General features: G+C 34.0%; 1 protein-coding gene across 1 annotated transcript in view; it reads right to left on the bottom strand.

Annotated features, from left to right (window-relative positions):
- Window positions 1–1,108: 1,108 nt before the first annotated feature.
- LOC127880657 (uncharacterized) overlaps window positions 1,109–20,692 on the bottom strand; it is a 94,953-nt gene continuing 75,369 nt past the window's right edge. Inside the window, exons 2-10 of the mRNA XM_052427979.1 lie at window positions 15,162–15,190; window positions 11,934–12,239; window positions 11,542–11,619; window positions 10,335–10,409; window positions 9,689–9,874; window positions 9,151–9,363; window positions 8,775–9,008; window positions 8,615–8,654; window positions 1,109–8,393 (exon numbers count right to left, since the gene is read on the bottom strand). Of these exons, the coding sequence (XP_052283939.1) occupies window positions 7,526–8,393; window positions 8,615–8,654; window positions 8,775–9,008; window positions 9,151–9,363; window positions 9,689–9,874; window positions 10,335–10,409; window positions 11,542–11,619; window positions 11,934–12,195 (1,956 nt within the window). The 5' untranslated portion in view covers window positions 12,196–12,239; window positions 15,162–15,190 and the 3' untranslated portion in view covers window positions 1,109–7,525. The remainder of the gene's footprint in view (window positions 8,394–8,614; window positions 8,655–8,774; window positions 9,009–9,150; window positions 9,364–9,688; window positions 9,875–10,334; window positions 10,410–11,541; window positions 11,620–11,933; window positions 12,240–15,161; window positions 15,191–20,692) is intronic.

Raw genomic sequence — 20,692 nt, 5'->3', positions numbered from 1 at the left:
ACGTCCCACGGTTTACACACATTACAGCCAGGTTTGCACGTATTTTTTTTTTGTTTCGATATCAAACAATTTGATACAGTTCCTTTGTAGTGCACGCCGATAAAATAAATTGGTGGAACTACAGCAAATCCTGTAATGGAAGGTTTGGCGAATCTCCCGTCATCTTAACATTAATGTCTTTCACTGGTGATTTAAACATGTCCAATTTGCAATTGCCACTGCGGTGATGGAATTAAACAAAACCGCAATGGCACAGTTCAAATGATGCCAAAAGTGAACTTTGTATTTATATAATTTCTTTTAACAATAGTGTAAAATAAAATTGGAGTCAATTGAGTAGGTTATGGACATTATAATCTAAATATGTATTTGTTATTACGTACGTTCGTAAAAAAAGTTAAATGACCTTCTAATACTTAAATTAAATAATTAAATACTAGGACTTCGTCAAAGTGTCGTTTGTTATTGATCGTGCGGACTGCAGAGGCTCCTCTTGTACGACACTTAACACACAGGCTACTCTGTTACTACACTTAACGCCCATACGTTAAGCACGCACTCGCGTTAAACCACATTTTCCCAGAGCGAGGGTCATATGTACAATGTCAGACACATTCCGGACACATATTCTTGTAACAATCTTCTAGTCTCACAATACAAGACAATACATTAACGACTTACGGCTTCTAACGATAATAACCATGCTTCGATGTATATCAAAGCATATTAAGAGATTCAAATATAACATTTTTACGCATCCAGGAACATAACTGTGCGATAATATACATGAAAGATGCTATTCTTTTGTTTTCCAAGACGCGAGATAACCTATCCAGAAAAATATGCCGTTTTTATATTTCAAAATAATTGAATTGTTGTCGCTTATAAATGTGTCAATGGAGTATATGAAGTGTATTTAAAAATCACAACCGAAAACATTTGATTAACGTTTTGTACCCAGACGAATAAAAAGTGAGTGTTATGCAATACACTACTTTAATTTTCTTAACAGACTTAATGTGACAAACGTAATAATTATAAAATCACACGAAAATTATAAGGAGAGTTATTGCTAGCGTTAGCTAGAAATATAAGATAAAGAAATAACTTACGATTTGAATAGTTTATTTTTCTAATGTTGGTGTTAACTATAAGCAATTTAACCCCAAGCGTTAAGCCCAAGGTGCTGAATCGACCATTGATAGAACGAAAGATCAATGATATGGTAACACAAACAATAATGAAATACCTCGAATTAGATTTTCAAGCAAAGGTTATTCGATTGGTATATGGCACGAATGTATTATCTGGTAAAACAATGCAAACTATAGTTAAGTTATTATTCATGTAAATTACGGAATTGTTCATACTGTGTTCCCCTGGTTTTTGGAACGAAAATATACATGTACGGAAAACACATACTGAACAATATCTAACGATTTCATTAACATATCACTCGGAAACGTAAGTGGTTGGTAATTGTATCAATTGTATCATTGATCATACGGACGAGACAAATTCAAATGCGTTTCGCAAACAATCATCTAGTTGTCACATGCGTGATCCACCTTCCGCTTTCAATGTCCTGTCTTTCTGTTTCTATTTCACAATTATATACAGTGGTTCGATTCAGTTCAAGTTGTATTGTTGTATCTCGGCCTTTCATTGGCAATTTGTGTTTGTGTGTGACGTCACGATATTAGAAAATTAATTACACCAAAACAAACCAAACTTTTGAGCGCCTACGAACAGTGTAAGCATCTTGTAAGTTATATCTTAATAATAATAACTGAATGAGAGGCTAAACGTGTAATCCAAATTTAAAGGCAAGGCTCCATTGCGTTTGGTACGGTGAATTTGATGACCAAGTCAGTCTGATAATGAAGTGTGATGTGGTCCATAGGCAGAACTATGAAAGTTGCATTTACAATTATATTCAATTTTCTATTTGTATGCACGCAGGCATAGAGTTGATTAGACCTTGCAATGTTTTGATTCGCGAGCAACACAAAGTTTGTGCAAAGTTGAGTAAACCACGTTTTCAAATACCTTAAAACTGCAATTCCGGCGAGTTGACGAATACGACAGAAATATTAAGAGTAATCAGTTATTGAAACTATTTATCCAATAAAAAAATACATTCCGTTCGGTGAACACTAAAATTATCCGTTAATAATGTGTATCACGTTTTGTATTTCAGCAATATATAATCCTTATAGATTAGCTTTATTAGACATTTAAATACATGGAGACGTGTACATTCATCGCGTGGGATGTGATAGAACTAAGGTCAATACATGACTGTGACTATTAACAAATTATAAGCGAGGACGACCTTGAGACCTAACGGAAAACTTGGATAAACTAACAATAATTATTACACATCGAACTTCAAGACTTTCTTAGAGTACGCATTTATTGACATAAATCTTATGGAATAAATAAAGATGGTAAAATGGAAGAGACCTCTTTTTTTACGAACGATGTCTAAAATCAAACCAATCTATGGTTAACATTACTAAAAAAAACTAATGCTTTGATTTTTTGCGAAGAAATGCAACACGGCATAGACAATTGTTGGGCCACACATGCATTTTTGGTTATTTAAACTCTACAACATGATCAGTTTGAGATATTAGTAGAATACATATTTAAATAATGATAACAAAACAATAACAGCAATTTAACTTTCCCAAGCATGGATTGTTCCAAACGCACTTATCAAGATCACGTTATCGACACTCAAAGCGTGCTTGGAATTTATTGTGCGAACCACTATTTAATTGTGGCAGCAGGCTATAATATCGAAAATGACACATTCAGTTCGTCACGTTGACTCTATTTGAAGGATCTAAATATCATGAATGAATTTTACATCTGTAAATAACACAATCGAAACAACAATGAAATTTCGAAAATGAAAATATACACACTTTACATACATCAATTGATGAAAATATAAATGAAACAATTTGGATAATGTTCGATTACTTAGAAGAAACAAGCTAATATGTATATATCAGAAAAATAATACAAACACACCAAAATAATTACCGTAAACAAAAATGCAAATATTACAATATACACTGTAGAATCACAAGATCAGATTTAAACCATGCTTAAACACTTTTAAGAAATATAAAGCAAATTAGAATATAGACAATTTTAATAAAACACATAACTAAAAATACAATTACATTCTTAAAAAAACTTATATCGCCACAAAAAAAGAAGAGACAGCTGAAGGTATTTTTGCGAAGACACAACCACAGCAGAATTGGAACACAACTTGAAATGTATGATAGGAAAAGCCATGCAAGCTCTGTAAGAACAATTGTAAGATCATCGCAATAATTTATATAACGATAAAATGCAAGTTATACCTGCCGATATTCCCGTTGTAACCTTTGAAAAAACTAACATTTATGGAGCAGATGACACCCTTTATAACCATGTCACATAAATAGAAAATCAAAATGCAGTCTCGGCTCAACATCATGGAAAATCAAACTGTTCCGATATTATACCAGCTGAAATAATCAAAACTGCATATAATTTCATCATTTCCAACTAAAACATATACTTAATATAATATTTGAAACCGGTCAGTACCAGGAAAGTTGGGAAATAGGATAAATAACACCAATTTGAAAAAGATTATCGAAGAATAAGACTTAAAAGTATCATTATAAAATTAATTAAAACGTGCTATTAAACTGAATAAGTCACTGGTGTTAAATAAATAAATCAATGTCGAACTTTGCGTATGATTATCAAAAAGTCAAACGTACGTTCGCTTGAATTTTATCCTGAACAGTATAAGAAATAACGTACTAAATTCAAGACAGAATCGGCACTGTTATGCCAAACACTTATACAACAAAATATCAGTCCCAAGATGGTCTCCGTATTGCGGGCCATGTACAAATCTGTTAAAGCTGTTGTTAAAATTATATCTTAAACTTCCGACTATATAACTTCAATGGAAGGAATACAATAATATAAACGATATTCAATCATTTTGTTTTTGATGTTCGTAAACGATGCGATAGTACGCATAGTATAAATTGAAACGATAGAACAAATAACCTCTAATGTTGATGGAATTATAACGATCAAAGAAATAAACCTCTGAATTGTTGATATACCTGATCACCAGGTATTTTTCTCAACATCACCAATATTACTACAATCAATGTAAAAACGGCATTGGACATTTGTGAAGAATATCAAAATCAATATAAGTAAAACGAAATTTCTGATTTTAAAAGAATAAAAGACACACAAATTACAAGTTTTACCTATAACTAGGAACTATAAGACAAAGTGAAATACTTTCGGTATAACACTATTTAAACACGGATTTTGTTTGTTTAAAGCCGCCCAATCACTTGCGGACTACTGGAAAAGAGCCTTACACAGAGTTGTCATGGTTATAAAGAAATACGAATTGAAAATACTGTAAAACCTATTTGACTAATTAGTCTCTCCAGTCCTAAGGTACTAAGCTAAAGTATGGAGATTTGCTAAAGCAAATGAACTACCAGCAATACACACACAATTGCGCAGAATATATTAAACGTTTAGGAATCAACAACTCTAACAGGATTTTACTGATAACTGGACAGATATCCTTTGCAGGTTTATTATTGACTGCATACCATAGTCTTATAGAAATGACTGATTAATTGCTGTTCAATGATGCGCAACAAAGCATTACATACACTCACATAAACTTCGTATCAAATATTAAAAACACAATCGAAAAACTCCGATTAAGAAATATTTGGAGAGATCAAGAAATGTTTATACAACAAAACAAGCCGATCAATCATACGTTTACAACCTCATAATAATAATTTGGTAATTTCAAACATCACTGTTACACTACATTAATCAAACAACAACAACATTGTTTAGCTCTGAATCATACAATTGCGTTTAAGCCAAATACAAAATTACATAAGTGTCATTACATGGATTATACAAATTATTAAAATTAGGTTATGATAGAAGAAAGCAAAGAGGTTACTGATCAATAACATAAATTGTATCACTTTAATTTTTATCATGACTGTTGGTAATCAAATACAGAAACAAAGTAAACACACGTTTAATAAAGAACCATGCTTTGATTTCATTTAAACAATTTTACTCATAATTTTTCGGTTTAGAAGCAAAAATATAATAAATAGACAGAGGACGCTATAATAACATCCCACATGGAGAAAGATAGTGCAAATTGTGTAATCTCAATGTAATAGAAACCGAACACAATTTTATACCCATGTAGTCTTTATATAGAGACATACGGAAAATAATACTTTAAACATTATTTTCAAAGGTACATTGGTTTGATAGATTAATGCAATCATCGAGTAAAACACACACCTTCACATAGCAAGCTATGTATACAACGCCCATACGAAAAATGTTAGATAACAAATAATATATTTGGTTTATCAATTAACTAAGTATTCAGTATAGTTTTGTTAACTTCCATCCTTGCAATCACATGTCTGTTCACATTACGTAATGATATATTGTTGCATATTACACGGAATGTATCTTGTTTATATGCTAATAAATGTTGTTGTTGTTGATTTCATATCACAAATATCAGCCAGAAGCATACTGTGAAATAATAAAAGTGAAAGAAACATTCCCTGACGATCAAGATGTACACAGCAGATGGGGGCATGATAATGTTTCACAAATATTAAATATTTAATATACTTCAAATATTAAAAAGGACAACACTTATCTAATGAATACTGACCAATTAAGAAATAAAGAAGCTGCATACATTAAATTAATGTAAACACAGATTTACCGCTATTGAAATAAACGTCAGCAGCACAAGCAGAAGAGAAAACTTAATATAGCACGATGTTTTATATGCATGATAATTGACTTATTGTCAAATAGTGTGTCACAATAAAAAGTAACACATCATTAGACACGACAGGACACACGCAAAAATGATTATATTTCAAATTAGAGTAAAACAGTGGAATATCCAATGTATCAATATATATGGTGTCCTTGTTCGTTGACATTTGATTTTTTGTTCATCGTTCCTAAATAAAAAGCGGAGAATATGCTTTTCACACACGCTGACAATAACAAGGTTCGATCAACTATGTATATTAATACAAAATGTGCAATGTATGCATTCACTAACAACATCACTGCATTCATCGTTGTCTAAATTGTTTTCAGGGACAAGATCTTGTCCAATAAATCTGTAGGCGCTGATGGTTCTTAAATTATTAAACCCCTGGCTCACTTGTTTTAAACCCGTTATTTATACTGGGATACAAATGTCTTACTGGATTGCACGGCTGGTCATTGATTCCGATACAAATATTGACATGTCGTTTGCATGGACTGTTACATGACATGGTGCTGGAAAGTTCTTGTATGAGAAAGTTTTCAAGAATGTACCGTCGATGTTCAGTAGTCTTATTTTGCTCCTCGGTGAACCATATGTTACATACACGCGACCTTTGCAATAAGAAAGTCCTCGGCACTGATCAACTCTTTGAAAACATATAAATAATCGTTTTTGGTGTCGACAAAAGTTAGTCTATCTACTGCCGGAGCATACACTACTAAGCACTCATCATTAAAAACTACAGCCAAGAGACGGTATTTTTTTGCAACATTCTTTGTCGAATAACGGAGTTTAACAAGTCGATACAGCTTTGTCAATTCATTTACCGGACGTAATATCAATCAACTTTATACATGTTTTTTTTACAAATCAGCAGAGAAAGGCGTCAATAACTATTAACAGAAATCTAAGTTACTGAAGACATTATATTTATATCTTATAAGATAAGAAGGTCAAATTCTCTAAAGAATGTAACATTAGGCTAACTCGCTATGCCGTAGAGATTTAATCATGTTGGTTCAATATGATTAATTTCATTTAAAAAGTAGTCCCTGTACATCACAACCTCGTGCTTGAATTTGTCTAAATTGGGAACTCCGCGGATCATGTCTTAAAGATGGTTCAATTTTGGTGTAAGGTCTCCATCGACACATGCGTTTAAAAGGCAGAAACATTTGACACATCATGGGGTCGGATAGACTTTTAAAAACATTTTGTACGCTTTTTAACATGTTTTCAATCGGTATTTGATTTAACTATCACACGCCTGATGTGATTGACACTCATCAAAATGATTAAAATAAATGTCAAACTAGATAGATAAACATTAACACAATTAAGAAAACAGCAACGATTTTCATCAAAATAATGTACTAGTTTTACCATTATTGAAATGTAACGTACGCTGCACCAGCATCGCAGAAAGTTACTATAGCATGAAGACTTAATGTATGGTAATTGACTTAAAGCTTAATAGTTGGATACAACAAAACATTAGCTAGACTCAAACAGACACACACACAGAAAGGATTAAACACCTCTCAAGACAATATTAAATAGTTCATCAATACAGTATATTCAATTGTCAAACACATGATCTCATTGTTCGTTAACATTCGATTGTTTAATTTATTTTTCGAACTTAAACACGCGGAGCGTAGGAGTTTTGCACATGCTTAGGAACACAAGGTTCGATTTGCTATCTATATGAATACCGATTGGTCTTTCTATGCATTCACCAACAACATCACTGCATTCGGCATTGTCTAAATCGATTTCAGCTATAGAATCTTTACCGTTAAATCTGTAGGCACACACCCATAATCGTGATGCGTCTTTAAATACGAGACCTCTGGGCTCATCAGTCACCTGTTTTAAGTCCATTATTTGCACTGGAATACCATTGGCATCCAAATGGATGATGCGCTTTGTGAATGATTCCGATACAAATATGGACATGTCGTTTAGATTGACTGTTACATGCCATGGTTCATGGAGGTGCTCATTCGTGAACGTTTTCATGATTGTACCTTCGGTGTCCAGTATTCTTACTTTTCTCACCGGTGACCCATATGTAACATACAGACGACTGCAGCAATATGCAAGTCCACGGCATTGCGTTTGATTGATCACCTCTTTGAGAACTGATAATTGATTATTTCTTGTGTCGACAATGATAAGTTTACCTGCCGCCGGAACAGACACTACTGCTCGGTCTTCATCAATAAAAACTACATCCCATGGACGGTATTGTTTGCCACAATCTTTGTCGCATAAAAGAGAACAACAAGTTGATAGAGCCAAACCAATTCTTTTACCGGTGTTTGTGTCAATCAGTTTGATACATGCGTTGCCAAAATCGGCAGCGACAAGGCGTCCAGTACCGTTAACAGATATCCCAGTTATTGAAGGCATGTTTCTATCTGATAGGAACCACAGGTCAATGTCTCTAGAGAATGAAGCATTTGGGTCGATCGATATCTTCTTTGGATTTATCCTGATGGTTAAAAAGTATCATAGTGATTACACAAATAATATTTGAATTATCTAATACGAAAAGGGTGCAATTAGTTTAATAGTTATAAATACCTTTTAAAGAACAAGAACATGGGAAAAGAAAAGAAAAACGTTACTGTTTCAATACCCATAATATGTGCTTTCATTGCGTTTTCTTAACACACTCGTGTCAAGGGATGTAAAGATATATAATATGCTTACCAAACAACAGTTTTCGTTGGGAATGCGCAGCTCTTAACTTCTGCAAACATCAATATAATACTTGTATATACGAACTTTCATTGCGTAAGGCAATATTAACATGCAACAGCAAAATTTCACCATTTGAAATTCAACGTCAATACTGTTACTTTGCAAATACCTGTAGCACTCAATGACACGTCGGGATAAACATGTTTAAGCTGTTGTTGAAGAACATCAAATGTCGGTTGCAAACATCCATTTTGTAGAGCGTTTCTAACGACGCGGCGATCGCTTGAAGAGTTACACGATACTGTCAAAATGACATTACCCTGGTCGGACTTGTCTACCGTAATCTTACGGTTTTGTACCAACTTAAACCCTTTTTCTTCGAGTTTCTTCAGCAGCTGGCCAGCTTTAAATGGGAAATTTTATATTTAAATAATTGTAGTTCTAAATAATGTTGAAGAAAACAAATGCAAACGAAATAAATGACTAACGTTAATAAAACTTATTTTATAACTCCCTTATCTTATCGACCACACATATTTACTTACTCAAATCGTCCATCACACACGTATAATTGTCCCTGTACAAAACCACCTCGTGGTCGTATTGTTCAAATCCTTGAACTTCGCGAACAATGTCTTGAAGTGGCTTCAATTTTGATGTCAGGTCCCCGTCGACACATGCGTTTAAAAGTTGGAAGAATTGTGAGATATCATAAGGACGTACAAAAATTCGTATGCATCCCGATTGTGCATGAAACTCTGAAATTTATATGAAAGAGATATCACTTGCTTTATATGTGATGAAATTCATTAATTGTACGTTATTAAAAATCTGCATATTTGCAGTTAATTACCGGTGCTAAACAGATTAACAACATCGAAGGAAATGACACGAGTGCCTAAACATATCAATCTATATAATCTTAATAAACCTCCCACAAGTATAAGACATTCGGGGTTATGATGTCAGTAGAGTACCAAATGCGGCACACCATAGCTTAACTATTTTTAAAATGTTCTATAAAGTTTTCTTATAGAACGATGGTACATACAGGTATTCTCCCTTTTAAAGTTTTAAACCCACCTCCAAAGCCCGAGAAGATTTGATCGAAAGCGGTGTGGACAGCGTTCCTGTCCCTGAACATCGGCTCATAGTCTGCAGGTTCGTCAGTGTTGTTAATAATATTGGTCAGCTCTCTGATGAGTTGACTGCGTTTCCTTAAGTCGCCGCAACCTGTCACGGCGATCTCAATAGCAATAGGCATCACATCTGCGGTTTAAAGTGTTATTGTTAACAATTTAAACAAAAATACGTTACTGTAATGGACATCATTTATGTCTTGAAAATCTGAGTTAATTTGTTATTGATAGCATGTCATTAATCGATTATCGACAAAATGGCCCAGTTAAATCTCATAGCATAAACACACATTGTTTTTGTCGAATCAAGTTATTGTAACGCAATATACATGATTTACTTGTTTGCATAGTTCTGACAACTTTAGCTATGAACAATGCTTGACAAGTATGGATATGAATTAGTTTTTATATTGATTTTTATTCTAAACCGTTGCATTTAAATGAATTTTCTGTGAACAACTTGTTCGTCGTTTAAATAAACTTTCTTGTCGGCCATGCATTGCAATGCCGGCATTCTAGATATAAATATATTTTCGTTCACGCAGACAAATTATTTGTTTGATTAATGCTTCTCTTATCAGAGAACGTACTTATCAACTTTGCCGGGTACTGCTGTTCTCGTGGTGGTAAATGCCTTTCAGTAAGATCATGGCCACTCCGTAGCGCTGTAAGTTAAACGATGCAAACATAACTCTTCAACATTTGTACAAATAGGCAATTCGTATATAACTGTTAGGTTAGCTGTCTATGAGACTGGAATGAAAACTTGAGACGTCTAATGTAAACACATTTCAATAACACAAAATAAACTCATTATCATGAATTTCTTACTATAGTTGCATAATGACTATAAATAAAACTAATATCCCTTATTCTCGTAGCATACTAGGCCCTCCTCATAGTATCGTGACTTTAACGAAAAAATCTTCAAGAAGTGCTGGAACATTGTGTTTTTTTTCAATTTTTAGAAGCTTTAATTTATTTGATGGTCATCCATGACTATTACGACGATCATTTTCATGATTTTCGGTGAACATTGGAAAGTAGGTCATGTTTATTCCAATGTGATGCTATGATTTTTAAATTACGTAACACATAATTATGTATGTTTGTTTATGGATTAATAGTAGCTTTATCAAACGATTTTATGCCGTGTAATTTTTACTAAAATGTAAAAAAAATAGAACAACATGAGCAAGAGTTTCATTTTTCCATTAAGATACTATTTTAAGAACAAGCATATGCGCATAGTAACAAACCCTAGCAACCAATCAAAAGGGCCGATATTATGAGAACCATTGTACATGATACAGATTACTACAGTGAGCTTAGTCTAGCCCGTTTTTTGCCAAAATAATGTCGATTAAAATACAGTTTGCGCTGTTATGTCCAAGAATGCACATTTGACTATACATTTACATATTACACATGCGTGTTTTTGTATTTGTTCACTTCCAAAATTCGTATGTATTCATTAAGAGGCCCGATACTACGGATAGACATGTTAATAAAAATAATGTTACGGTGTTCTACGTTACCCAACGTTTTGAAAAATTACATATGCCTGATAACAATTATACATATTATAAAACAATCACGACCAGATAAATGCAATTCTGTAGAAGTTTAAAACATCGTGAACACAAAAATCAGTTATGTGTAACCCTGTTACTTGTATCACACACTGTGGGGTCAGTAAAACACCAATGTGACTGCTATTAGGAATACCACATAACACGACTACATTACTGGGAAAACAGCGTTTTGTATGCGCTTAGAAAGTACGGAATGCCGTACCTCTTGTCAAATCATCAAGGTGATGATGTTCTAGAATACTGATGACCTCTTCCAATCTTGTGTGATAGCGTAGCTCATCTACGGTAAGATACATACATGGTTTCACAATCATTTAAAAATTTGTCCTCCTTACAATAAATGGGGTACCAATGCAGGTTAAAAATTTAAAATAATATGAGTTGTAAATGTTCTCAATAATTAAATTTCGTCTGTATATTTTCATGTGTCTTGTTTTGCATGTATTCAAATATCGTTTCATGTTTCTTAAACAATGTCTTGAAGTTTTATAGCAGTTACGTTTTATACTCAAATGATCAATTGCAACATAATAGCGGAAAATTATAGCTCTTTACGGCTGTTAAAACATTCGAATATTGACTTGTTTCATTTACCTGCGGTAAAGTGTTTTATGTTCTCCCGATAAGATTTTTCCGTTTCCTGTTGCTCATGGAAGACGTTGATACTGTGTGGATCGTGAGGAGTTTTGCCTTGTATAATATCTTCTATTCCCCTCTCTGTAAAACTGCACATGCCCGCCCCGAGATATTGACATATCTCTTCCATTACAATCCGAAGATCCCTTACGTGGTTGTCAAAAAAGACATCTGACATATCCCACAGAGAGTTGTATAGCTCAGTTCTATGCCTTGTCATCTGCCGAACCTTTTCTTTGATTTCAACAGACACGTCAGCAATTTCTACGATTACAAACGTCACCAAATACAAAGGCCATGATGAAAGATCAATTTTCACACCAAAGCCAGGAACAAACAATTTAATATTCTTTTGACCAGTTGTTGTGCTTGCAATTTTGGTAATGTAGGTGTTAACATAATGATCTATTGTCCAATTTTCCGCGGTTGTTTCCTTAGGTTTACTTTCCTTTACAGCAAATTCGAGCAAGGAAAGAAGAACCTGTTTGGAAATCCGTAAATGTATATCGACAAGGATATAAACCTTTGTGTCTGCCCCATGTGCCATTGTGTTACTCAATTCCTGTAAAAGTATGCTCATCTTTAATCAGTTTTACGTAGGTGATCATGGTTACGAAATTTCATACTCAAATAAAAACACATGCAAACAAACATAAAACAAAAAGCCGTCTAGCAACTAAGCACATTTTTATTTTGTTGCTATTTCTGATTTACTGTATGTTTTAGCTACTGTTTGTGAATAACAACTTGGTTTTAATACCAAATCAATGTGACAATGTAATTGTCCATTATGCAGTTTTTGTTATTACTAAAGGCAAATCTGTAAAACAATCGGTCTATCCTGAGTGTGACAAATGAACAATATGAGTAAGAGATAGGTCGTATCCATATAATTGTAGATTACTAATTATTAAAATGTGCGTGTGTACATGAAGCTTATAAATGTATATATTGTTCTAGTTAAAAGTTTATTATATCTATACTTCAACCGGCGTTGAACATATGGAGGGTAGTTACATAAAAGATACGAAAGCGGAGAGCTACATTATCATAGATCTTCTGGACTGCAACGTATAAAGCAGCTTGATAACAATACATGCATTCGTGTAAAAGTAAAGCAAAGCAAACGTAATGCTTACACGGAAATATCAATTAAATGATTACGTGAGATTAATGACAAACATATTAATATTGCGTAAGCATTTTACGAGTATATTCACGCTATATAAAAACAATGCAATTTACACATACGAGTGCATTTGAATGAACTACAACAAGCATTACCAGGAGGAAAATTCTTATTATCATCCACACGTTTTTCTTTTTAAAGACAAGCAAAAACAGGACAAAAATACAAAACGACATAAAACAAAAACAATGATAAAAGATATGTGATACCCGTCTTTAAACGTTCAATGCATTTTAATATCATAGCGTCGTAATGTAAATGAAAACGAATATAGGAGAATCTAAATTTGATTAAGTCTCAATATAATTTCTGATTAGTAATTTCAATTAATTGTGCAATATTCACCACATAAACAGGATCGAATTACAACATTTTTGAGGCACGATAAAATCAAGTAAATACAACCATCGGCTATTTCATGATTGCTAAAATATTTGTAACGTCGCATAATATATATTAAAAACTCCAGATCATGATTATATCTCTCAGGAATAAACCCTTAATAAAGGTGTTTCATGGCCTCTTACATAGATTCGAGTCAACGCGTACCAATAATAACCAACATGAAAATCAATAAAACAATTTTAAATCTGACTTTCCGTGTGTGCTGTTAGTTGCCTACACGTTCATATGCTACATGAAAATAACTATATTGCCAATAGCTAACCACTTGTACAATATATAATTGCTTAAATCAGCTTAAACACATTTCACCAACACGCATTTTGTGGTTAGGGAAAATCGAACGTTTACTACCTGTGTGATCCGTTTAAGAATTTGACAGCTAAAATGTTAAAAGATAACAGAAGGTATTTATTTGCACAAAACGAATTGGTTATTTGTTACATGAGTCATTTAGTTAGTATATTGTTTCAGGTTTGTGTTGCAATAATGATCTAACAAGAGATGTGTTCGTCAGAAACACAATGCCCCCTATTGCGCCGCTTTGAAAAATGTTTTTTTGACCTTTGACCTTGAAGGATGACCTTGACCCTGAACTTCCACCACTCAAAATGTGCAGCTTCATGAGCACGCCACTTTGAAACTCTTTTATTTTACCTTTGACCTTGAAGGATGACCTTGACCTTGAACTTCCACCACTCAAATGTGCCGCTTCATGAGATGCACATGCATGCCAAATATGAAGTTGCTATCTTGAATATTGAAAAAGTTATGGCTAATGTTAAAGTTTTTTTCGGACGGACGGACAGACTGACTGACGGACAGTTCAACTGCAATATGCCACCCTACCGGGGGCATAAAAATACTTAAATTAAACACTACATTTAAATTTCAAATAATAATTCAAACATGCACTAATCGTAAAATAATTATTAAGTGGTTCATGATACATTTTCACAACAATATTAATTTAATAACAATCCATATTTTCCTTGTAACATAGACCCTCCCGAAATGTATTTCATCATTAAAATGTTATATTGAAAAACTATTAAAAAAACAACACATAATGCATAGATTGTATTTCCTTTCTCATGTATTTCCAGCCTTTGACACATAACATGTTTTGGAGCCTCATTTAATGCGATTGCTTAAGCTGTATTATTATATTTAGTCTAAGTGCAACAGTTTAGCTCCATAAACGTACGGCTTATTGAAGGACTCTCGCGTCCGTGGTCTGGGTGAACAAGTAGTTGGATCATTGAAAAAGAACTAGAGAACGTTTCTAACTCTAACCCAGTATCACCTTATCGTTCTTTGGACACCATCCTTTAACGTAGGGTTTTAGATACGTGCTGTTTTATTTTATGTATTGAGCCTGATATGGTGTTTGTTTTTTTTAATGATCGAACCTAAGGTACATGCACGGCAGATATATCGAAACGAAATATTTCTTGAGATTGGTCTTGCTTGAATAGAGCTAAATGTTCAATGTATACGGATGATATATCTTACAACAGCAATTCACCTTCATATTTACCGCCATATCCAAGCTACATACGCTATTTACTAAAAAGTATATTCGTAAAGCTTACCTTTAATCAAAGTGCTAGCGGTCCAAGTAGATTTTATTTAAGCGATGCTGCATTAAATTCACTTGAATTGAAATAGCTGATATAAACACGCACGTTTTAAGGTGAAAGAAACACGATTTCGTCTATTCATTTTGAACAAAGATTCTTATCAGTAGACATTCAAATACGTATACATTTTCGTTTTATCCACATGATTTTTTGTTGTTGTTTAAGCGAGGCTCCGACATGTTACCTTACCCTTTTCAAATATTTATCTTATCATAAAATGATATCAAGTTGTATATTTACTATGAATTGCTTTTATCCAAATTGCAGCTGATAACATAAATTTGAAACGAGCGGATGGGTTTTCGCGTGATAACAGTGCACACATGCGTTGTTAAAGAAACTTATGCACATAGTTTTTTAATTGAAAAAAGTTCATTTACTGACAAAATTGTAGTTTATGTGGAGTTTTTTTATACTTACAATAACAATTAAAAGGCTTTTTAAAAATGTAGCAACAAACTGTAAATAAGTTTCTTAAATACGATGCCTGTGCGTATTTTGTATCATAGAGCTTGGTTCGAAAAAATACAGTGTTAACATTGGTAAAATGGTGATGTCGGATGCATTTAATATATTTACAGTAGTTATTTGATTTATTGTGTACGTCATACGTGTTTTATTGTGCCGTTGTCTACTCCGCACCAAACATCGGTTTCTACTCTAAACAGTATCCAGATTAAGTTTGCAAATCCAGATTATTTGCAAACTTATTTTTTTTATTTATTGAACAATTGTTATGAAATTTTGCATATTTGTAGGGGGCATTGAGTACATACATATAATTGAAAAAAAGGAGTTAAAATGTTTTTGGAAAGTAGAGTTATTTGATGATAAAGTTGCCATCCCCCGTTGGATCCCAACGGGGTTTTGGCTCCCCCGTTAAGAATTGCAATTCTCCAACGGGTGTTCTTTCCAGACGGGAGAATTATACCTATATTTTACAAAAAATGTAATTTAAATATTATGCTTTGTTTTCTGTTTCAATGTTTACAAATACACATGTTTAAGTTATAATTGTAAGAAATATGTACTTTAATAAGAAAATAAAGTGTTTGTAGATTTTCTTCCCCCGTGGGGTTTTGACGGGGGATCCCGTCCATCTCCCATATCCATTAAATTCCAACGGAGTTTTCACGGGGGACCCCGTCAATCCCCCATTTAAATTAAACCCCAATGGGTGTTTGACGGGGGATCCCCGTTTAACTCCAATTTATAAAGAACTCCAATGGGAGTTTGACCAGAGAAGGGAGGGGGGGATCAGACTTTAATAAACAGTTTATACCCATTGCAATATATTCCATTGTATAAAGAGTAAAAGACACCAAACTTTATTAAATAATTGATGTTTTCTTTTTAAGGTTTCAAAATCAATTTATAATTTTTATATTTTCATAACTCGGTACGTTAGTTGAATAAAATGTCTTTTTGAAAGAGATTAACCCCACATATTGCTATTTCTGGAAAGATGAATTTAAAACGTTCCATAATTTTGAAAGACTGTATAAATAATATAGTGACTTATCTCGAAAATATATTACATTTACCTTTTGATAATCCAAACGTTGCTTTTATCCATTTCTGTGATGATAAATACAATTCAGAAAGACAATAACATTGGAAGCATAATTATTGTCATTCGGAATTGTATTTCTTTTGCTGTTTATTCCCGTGTAACAGTTTTGGAGGTTTTTTTCCTAGAAATTTAGCTTGCAAACATTTTCGGTGCAATGTCGTACCTTAGTGTACCGGTTACATTCCACAAGTTGTTTTTTTTTACACAAAATGCCTGAATAGGGCAGTGTGTTAGGTTCATTGTTTTGTTATTTCAGTTGTTTGTTTTTTATCTTTAACAACACCGTGCACTGGTAGCGTTATTAGCAGAGACATGCGGGAGTCTTCTTGAAACATACTGTACTGGCTAGTTTCAATTATGGGACACACCACTTCTCCAATGGAATCGATGATGTTTAAATACATTTTAGTTATATCTGCAGTTTCAGTTATTAACTGTTTTGTTTTCTGATAAGGATATGATATCCCAGACGTTAGTTCCTGTGCTGTCTTTTTCCCTCTAAACAAACAGACATATAACACCAAGGACTTATATCACTTTTCATTATTGTGAATAAAATACAATATACCACACACAACTGAAATATTTGATATAACCCATATAAGCAGTATGATTTCCTTTCTAAATGTAATAAAAACTTAATTTTCAATCATGAACTAGTAGTTTCAGGAAAACAGGAAACCAAGAAAAAATGTGAAACCAACAAAGGCATAGAATTGTGAAATATGCAAGCCAGAGTTCTCGACTTATGATTGTTGAACGCTGCACTTCTATACACCACAACCTACCTTTGTTCGAAGTTTGATGTAAATGGGTCTTATTGTAATTACGTTATGACCCGGACAATAAAAAAGTGAGATAAATAAAGTTATGAAGGGGCTATAGCTATAGTTCTTGTGCACTGAACTTCTAATCAGTGAGATCTATCCATATATGCATATATGAAGTTTCATGTGAATAGATGATATAGTTAAAGACTAATACTCTGGACAAAGTACTGGAAGCTGCCCGACCCCAGGCATGACATAATTAATCCCTTAATATGGACTCCATTGGTCATTGTCGACTCCGGTACTACTTACGTGTACCCCAGGTACTCTTAAGTATACTTACATGTACCCCGGGTACTGTAAATATACTAAATCGTACCCGGTCGATATTAGACTGTACTCGAGTTGTATTCCCGCCTAAAATCCTATGTCGTAAAACGCGCTACCGATTATCTTAAACAAACTTCTATTTAAAAAAAAACTGCCTCAACATGCTTTGTGAGTATGAGTTTCGATAATATAGAGGCCATTTTACAGAAAATTGACATAAATGTGAATATATTTAATTAAAAACAAGATGTGTTTGTGAAACACAATGTCCCCCTATATGACGTTTGACCTTGAAGGATAACCTTGACCTTGTGAAGGATGACCTTGACCTTTCACCACTCAAAATGTGCAGCTCCATGAGATACACATGCATGCCAAATATCAAGTTGCTATCTTCGTGAAACACAATGTCCCCCTATATGACGTTTGACCTTGAAGGTTGACCTTGACCTTGTGAAGGATGACCTTGACCTTTCACCACTAAAAATGTGCAGCTCCATGAGATACACATGCATGCCAAATATCAAGTTGCTATCTTCAATATTGCAAAAGTATTCATAAAATGAGCGATTTGGGCCACATATATTTGACCTCTGACCTTGAAGGATGACCTTGACATTTCACCACTCAAAATGTGCAGCTCCATGAGATACACATGCATGCCAAATATCAAATTGCTATCTTCAATATTGCAAAAGTATTTATAAAATAAGCGATTTGGGCCTCATATATTTGACCTCTGACCTTGAAGGATGACCTTGACCTTTCACCACTAAAAATGTGCAGCTCCATGAGATACACATGCATGCTAAATATCAAGTTGCTATCTTAAATAATGCAAAAGTATTCATAAAATGAGCGATTTTGGCCACATATATTTGACCTCTGACCTTAAAGGATGACCTTGACCTTTCACCACTCGAAATGTGCAGCTTCATGAGATACACAAGCATATGAAGTTGCTATCTTCAATATAGCAAAAGTTATTGCAAAATGTTAAAGTTGGCGCAAACAGACAGACCAACAGACAGACCAACAGACAGGGCAAAAACAATATGTCCCCCACTACTATAGTGGGGGACATAAAAATAGCCGACAACGACCGATTAAGCTTTAAATTCCCGGGTACGTTTTAGTATATTTACCGTACCCTGGGTACATGTAAGTATACTTAAGAGTACCCGGGGTACATGTAAGTAGTACCCGAGCCGACAATGACCAATCGAGCCTTAATATGCCCTGTATTTGACAGACATATAAGAGACAAATGGAAAGGATGAAAAAAACAACACAGCAGTAATTAGTTTTATCAGAGACATAGATAACAGAGATAACAGAGATAGGCAGCTCGCCAAATATCGGCAAACTCTCGCGCATCCAGTGGTTTTGGCGAGATAGGTTTAATTTTAGTCTGTGCAATAAAAGAATGCATGAACATAGTTTTTACAATTTAATGATATTTCATCAAAACTTCAGCATTCATAAACACATATCAATACAACTGGCATAAAAAATAAGCAATTTATTACACGTATTAAGCAAGTTGTTGATATTACAAAATTAATAACATATCGGGAGAAAACAGCTAATATTCTGCAGTGATGCAGGCAACAAACATGTAAGCATAAGAGCCATTATCGTATGAGGCAGGGTATTAATGTTGCTGAAGAAAATTCATAATCACATAAGAATTTTTCATCATGGAGATTGGACTATAAATGCGACTGAGAGTGTTAACATGTTTTTACCATAGTCATGTAAGGAAAAAGCCCCGCCCCTTGGTGGCAATGTTTTTCATGATATCATTGGGACACTCTATAGAGTGTTAAAAAGGTTTTTCGAATCCCGGACAATCGCTCCTACGGACAATCGCTCCTACGCTAAATTTGACAAGGCGGACAGTCGCTCCTACGATGTTTTGACAGGGCGGACAGTCGCTCCTACGATGTTTTGACAGGGCGGAAAGTCGCTCCTACGATGTTTTGACAGGGCGGACAGTCGCTCCTACATTATTTAACATTAAAGCGGTAAAATTCTCCCGTCTGGAAAAAACACCCGTTGGAGAATTGCAATTCTTAATGGGGGAGCCAAAACCCCGTTGGGATCCAACGGGGGATGGCAACTTTATAATCAAATAACTCTACTTTCCAAAAACATTTTAACTCTTTTTTTCAATTATATGTATGTACTCAATGCCCCCTACAAATATGCAAAATTTCATAACAATTGTTCAATAAATACAAAAAATAGGTTTGCAAATAATCTGGATTTGCAAACTTAATCTGGATACTGTTTCTACCCAATTTCACGAATTCGAGCAACGAAAGAAAGACTTGTTCAGATATCTGTACATGCATATCGACGAGGATATAAACATTTGTGTCTGCCCCATTTGCAATTGTATTACTCAATGTCTGTTAAAGTATATTTGTCTTTAATCAGTTGTACGTAGGTAATCAGGGTAACGAAATCAACTACTTAAATAAATCACAAAACACATACAATACAACACAACCCCTACCTTGCCTCAAAGCTCACTATCTTCAATCGGTCCATCATAATATTATAACACAACTATTTTCAAAGTGTTTGCATATTAAGGTTATCTAGTGTTGAGCAGTTACATTTTAGTCAATGATACACTATAATGAGTAGATGTATTGTACGTATGATGACTCGTTAATGTAAAGGTACGCCTGTAAAGCGTCTCATTATTATAAAACGTCGAAATTGCAACATTTAAAGCAGCATGCGACAAACAGTCATTCAAAGGGCAAGCCAACCGAACTAAATGCTTAATCCGGAAATAA

This window comes from Dreissena polymorpha, chromosome 5, assembly GCF_020536995.1.
Source record: "Dreissena polymorpha isolate Duluth1 chromosome 5, UMN_Dpol_1.0, whole genome shotgun sequence".
NCBI classification, from domain to species: domain Eukaryota; kingdom Metazoa; phylum Mollusca; class Bivalvia; order Myida; family Dreissenidae; genus Dreissena; species Dreissena polymorpha.
Note: the sequence above shows the minus strand (reverse complement) of the source record. Positions and strands in the feature narration are given on the sequence as shown.